This window comes from Anarrhichthys ocellatus, unplaced genomic scaffold (assembly GCF_004355925.1).
Source record: "Anarrhichthys ocellatus isolate YVR2014 unplaced genomic scaffold, GSC_Weel_1.0 scaffold4509, whole genome shotgun sequence".
Lineage (NCBI taxonomy): Eukaryota > Metazoa > Chordata > Actinopteri > Perciformes > Anarhichadidae > Anarrhichthys > Anarrhichthys ocellatus.
The window spans coordinates 1-4353 of record NW_022284483.1 but is presented as its reverse complement, the minus strand read 5'-3'; the positions used below and the strand labels follow the sequence as shown (position 1 = coordinate 4353).

General features: G+C 45.1%; 1 protein-coding gene across 1 annotated transcript; it reads right to left on the bottom strand.

The window, feature by feature from the left end:
- Window positions 1–54: 54 nt before the first annotated feature.
- LOC116379529 (gigaxonin) lies at window positions 55–4269 on the bottom strand. The gene is made up of 7 exons (XM_031841481.1): window positions 3959–4269; window positions 3705–3817; window positions 3076–3225; window positions 2229–2365; window positions 1545–1679; window positions 834–943; window positions 55–741 (listed from the first exon to the last, which is right to left on the bottom strand). The coding sequence occupies exons 1-7, from the start codon at window positions 4056–4058 to the stop codon at window positions 569–571; spliced, it is 918 nt and encodes a 305-aa protein (XP_031697341.1). The 5' UTR covers window positions 4059–4269; the 3' UTR covers window positions 55–568.
- Between the last annotated feature and the right edge of the window lie 84 nt (window positions 4270–4353).

Here is a 4353-nt window from a genome sequence, read left to right as displayed (position 1 = left end):
AAATAAGAAATCAGGAAGGGGGCAAACACTTTTTCACACAACTGTATATCCATCCATCCATAGATAGACATCCATCCATCTATCTATCTATCTATCTATATCTATATCTATATATCTATATATATCAGGGCAAATGATGGTGTCATCTCCAATTGGACCATAACGATGAACAATCCACCGCCAAACAACATACTATATCCTAAAATACTAATGGCAACACAGCAGTGCTTTTAAAATGTCAATGCCTCATGTAATGATAAAGTTCATATTAAGAGTTGTTTACAGCAAGCAACCAGAGCCCCAGTAAACAGAACCAATGAGGTACGTTATTGAAATAAAAAGCTAAAAACAGTCAAATCCAAAGTTAAAATGGAAAAAAAAGTCTATAAAAAAAGTAATTAAAAAAATGTAACTTGTCAAGTCTCAGTCAAGTATAAACCCTAATATCTAGCGACTAGAACACTTAAGTGTTCATAACATCCCAAAACGCAGACAGGCAGGTAGAAAGTACCAGTGTGCAAACGTGGAGCAGGGAGCCGACACAGGCCCGCTGGCTGGAGGCCCGCAGTCAGACCCTGATCCGGAACATGCCCTGGCTCAGCTGAAGGCGGAACAGTCGACAGTTGGCGATGCGCAGTGCGGCGCAGGCGGTTTTGGAGAGGTCGCTGGGTAACATGGGCTTGGTGTGATGCCACGTCCCGGTGCTGCGGCGGAACTCCCGGATGTAGTCGAAGCTCGTTCCTGTGCGACAAACACCAACCGTGAGCATTCAGAAAGAGGGCGTGACCTCGTCCCAAATCTGTGGTGGTTCTAGTTGCTTCTCTCTTACTGACCTGTGTCCAGGTCTCCCAGCACATAGATGCTGGCTCCGATGGGCACAGCGCCGCAAACGAAGGACGAGCTGGTCTGGATACACAGGTTCTGGTCATCCAGCAGCATCCACCTGTACCCATCACAACACAGCAGACATGGGCAAGTTCATCTCGCAGCTCAAATAGAATGAAACACGTTGTTTTCTTCTCGAGCCGGTGGTGGAAGCAGCTCAGGAGGGAGCATCTCATCTCTGTTGAGTGTTGCACATGTGCAGTACCGACCGGGCCCTCACGACAACATGGGAGAGACAAAGCAAGCATCTCTAATGATCCTGGAAAGATTACAGCTTAAACTTTTACAATTTTAATTGAACATAACAATCAAATTTGGTCTTTGTTGTCTTTTGAAAATCACGAAAACATAAAGTGGCAAGTACATTTCTGAAAGAAAGTGTTGTGAGCCGTGTATGTATCGAGAACAAGGTTCTGTCAACGACAGCTTTCTTGATTTCTGTATTATGAAAGACGTTGGATGTTTGTAGATCTAGTGAGAAAGTCCATCTGCTCGTGAAGATGATGAGATATGGTCAAGAGCTGAACTAAACGCTCCTTGTTGTGAGATTGTTTTAAGGTGAAGAACCATCGTTGACCCTAGTGGGACAGTAAAACCCCAAAATAGCAGAGGCAATACTGTTTGAATCTGACATTGAGAAGCAGCGTCTCCATACGGACCTCCTCATCTCGTCGTGGTAGAACTCAGACTTGCAGGTCAGCATCTGTCTTTGCTCGGGGTTGTCCTGCTCCTTGCTTCTAACTCCGCCGAACACGTAGAGCTCCTGGCCGACACCGCACGCCACCGACCCAAACCTGACCGGGAACACCATTCATTGAGAAGCTTGTTAGATACAATGATCGCTCAAGAATGTCTCCTATTGGCCAGCAAACATGACCAATCAAGGCACTTTATCACAATGACTTCATGGCCATGAAGTCATCCTGCTCTGCAGCAATGCTCACAATGAGCTGAAGGAGACAGCAGTGACTGAACGCTGAATGTTTCTTCACACCGTGGGATCACAGGCTCTGTATGACTAACGAGTGTGCACGCTGTGACTCAACATCCTCTCTTAGAGTTACTTCATTATTCCGAGCAGCATTTTGATGTGAGAGCCATGATTTCATGTGACTGTGGTGTCATTAAAGGGAAATTAAACTGAAACTAAAACAGACAGTCGTGGGACTCGTGCTCCGTTTCCTGTTGTGCAATACAAAGAAATACCAAGTATCACAGGCTGAGGTTAAAGGTCTGTGTCACACGGCAAGTACGTATAACATGTGACTAAAGTATCATCAATGGACAGAGAAGAGAAGACAACGAGGCCATGACATGAGGAGAAGACAAAGGTCCCTGTTTACCGTCTCTCTTTCAGAGGACAGAGGCCCGTCCACTGCTGGACTTTTGGGTCAAAGCATTCAACGGAGTCAAACAGCTTCCCGTAGGAGCCACCGCCGATGGCGTAGATCTTCTTGTTCATGGAGGCGTAGCAGCCGACCTGACGGAGAAGACAGACACGGCTGAACAAGTCGCAGCATGTTGGGAGAGCTTGTGGAAAATGAATCACTCGGCCCATTTTCAATTGTTAAGTGTGTGTGTGTGCGTGTGTGTGCGTGTTCCACTGTCAAAGAGAACGGTCTGGTGTGAGAGACAGCAACCAAATAAGGAGGCAAGAAAAGTACGTTTCTTTATGTTGGTGAGCTAACATCCTCAAACATACTTTAAAAAAGAAAGCATACGATGGCATCGTAGCGGTAGCATAGCATCCACCCACTGGTTCCCCCGGTTAACTCCGTCAGCACTGTTGCCGTTGTTTGCGCGGTTAGCATCGTTAGCTGCTAGCCGGCAGCTCAGCTGTCGCCATGTTGAGAGCCATGTGGAGGCAATAGATATGCTCGGTATTTGAAGTTCAGCACCTTCAAAAGGTCTACTTGGTCATAATCCACGTTTTTCTAGTACACAGAGTTAATAAGACAGACAATATTGTTCATAAGTGTATAGTCGTTACCTCAGTTCAGTGTGACAACGACTTGCCAGATTGATTTTAGCTGATATTTGCTGACTTTAGATCTGATTTTATAGAATTTAATTTGCAACATTACATTTAACAATGAAGTCAGGCGATGGCGGTTACTACTCTGTTGAGACATTATTCTGTTCTCGTCTTCTTCTATTCCATCATTGTGATACTTGTATGTGTGCTGGTACCTTGCGGATCATGGTCATACTGGTCTGCATCTTCCAGGTACTGAAGTGAGGGTCGAACACTTCAACGGTGATCAGCTCCGTGTCCTTGTTCTCTCCTCCAAGAACGTAGATCAAACCGTCCAGCTCCACCACACCGAAGCACTGACGAGCCTGGTGACAAGATAACCCCACACATACACAGTGTCAGAAGTATTAAGCACGCACGCACGCACGCACGCACGCAGTTTTAAAACATTAACACTATATTGAAGTCTGATTTCATACATATCATAAGTATTGTTTAGAGTGTTCCACCACATCATGTAAATGACAACACTTCTCTTTTCCCGTGACTGGGAATGCGTTGTCAATGTGTCACATCTGGGTATTGCAGCTCTGCTGACACCTAGTGGTCATGAAGTACAACTGTAACATAGCTGCAGAACTTAGCATGGCATACTGATCATCTATCCTGCTTCAAACAGCAGCAAATTCAAAAAGCGAAAATGATAATTTCAGTGATGGAAATATTGAGCTGGATAGTAAAATACATGAAAAGGGGAAAAAGAAAGCTACTGCCAGGATCACTCTGTATACTAATGTGAGGAGAACCTCAGGAGAAGCACCGTTAGAGAAAAGGGGGGGTATACCTGTAGCATCGGGGGTATGGGACTCCAGGTGTTGGAGTCGGGGTCATATTTCTCTCCACTGTCCAGAACTGTGTTGTGTTCATCTGCTCCGCCCATCGCAAACAGAAAACCCTCTAACAGACCGGAAACACAACGTAACTACTCAGTTATTACACTGTTACTACTAAATACAAACCATAACCCTTTCATCAGGATTAGGGTGATTCATGACAGGAGCTACAGGTGTGTTTTTTCCTGGCCTAGCCAGCACTGACCGGCGGCGACCACGCCGTGGCTGAGGCGGGCGGCGCTCATTGGCTGCAGCTCGATCCAGGCCCGTCTGTTGGTGTCATAGAGCGGACACATGCAGCGCATCACAGCGGTGGGCTTCCTGCTTCTGTACGGGTCATAAAGAGCATCAATATGTGATCGGGATCAACGCGTTACTGATTCAACCTTCTTCCTCCAGAACGTCTGTGGGGAGAAGAGGAAACGTTTCTGTGTACGTCATGATTAGAATAATAGTAACGCTATAAACTCCTATCACGATAGATATATATATCTATATATAGATCTATCGATATAGATCGATATAGATATATCTATATCTATATAGATATATCTATATCTATATAGATATATCTATATAGATATAGATATATCTATATAG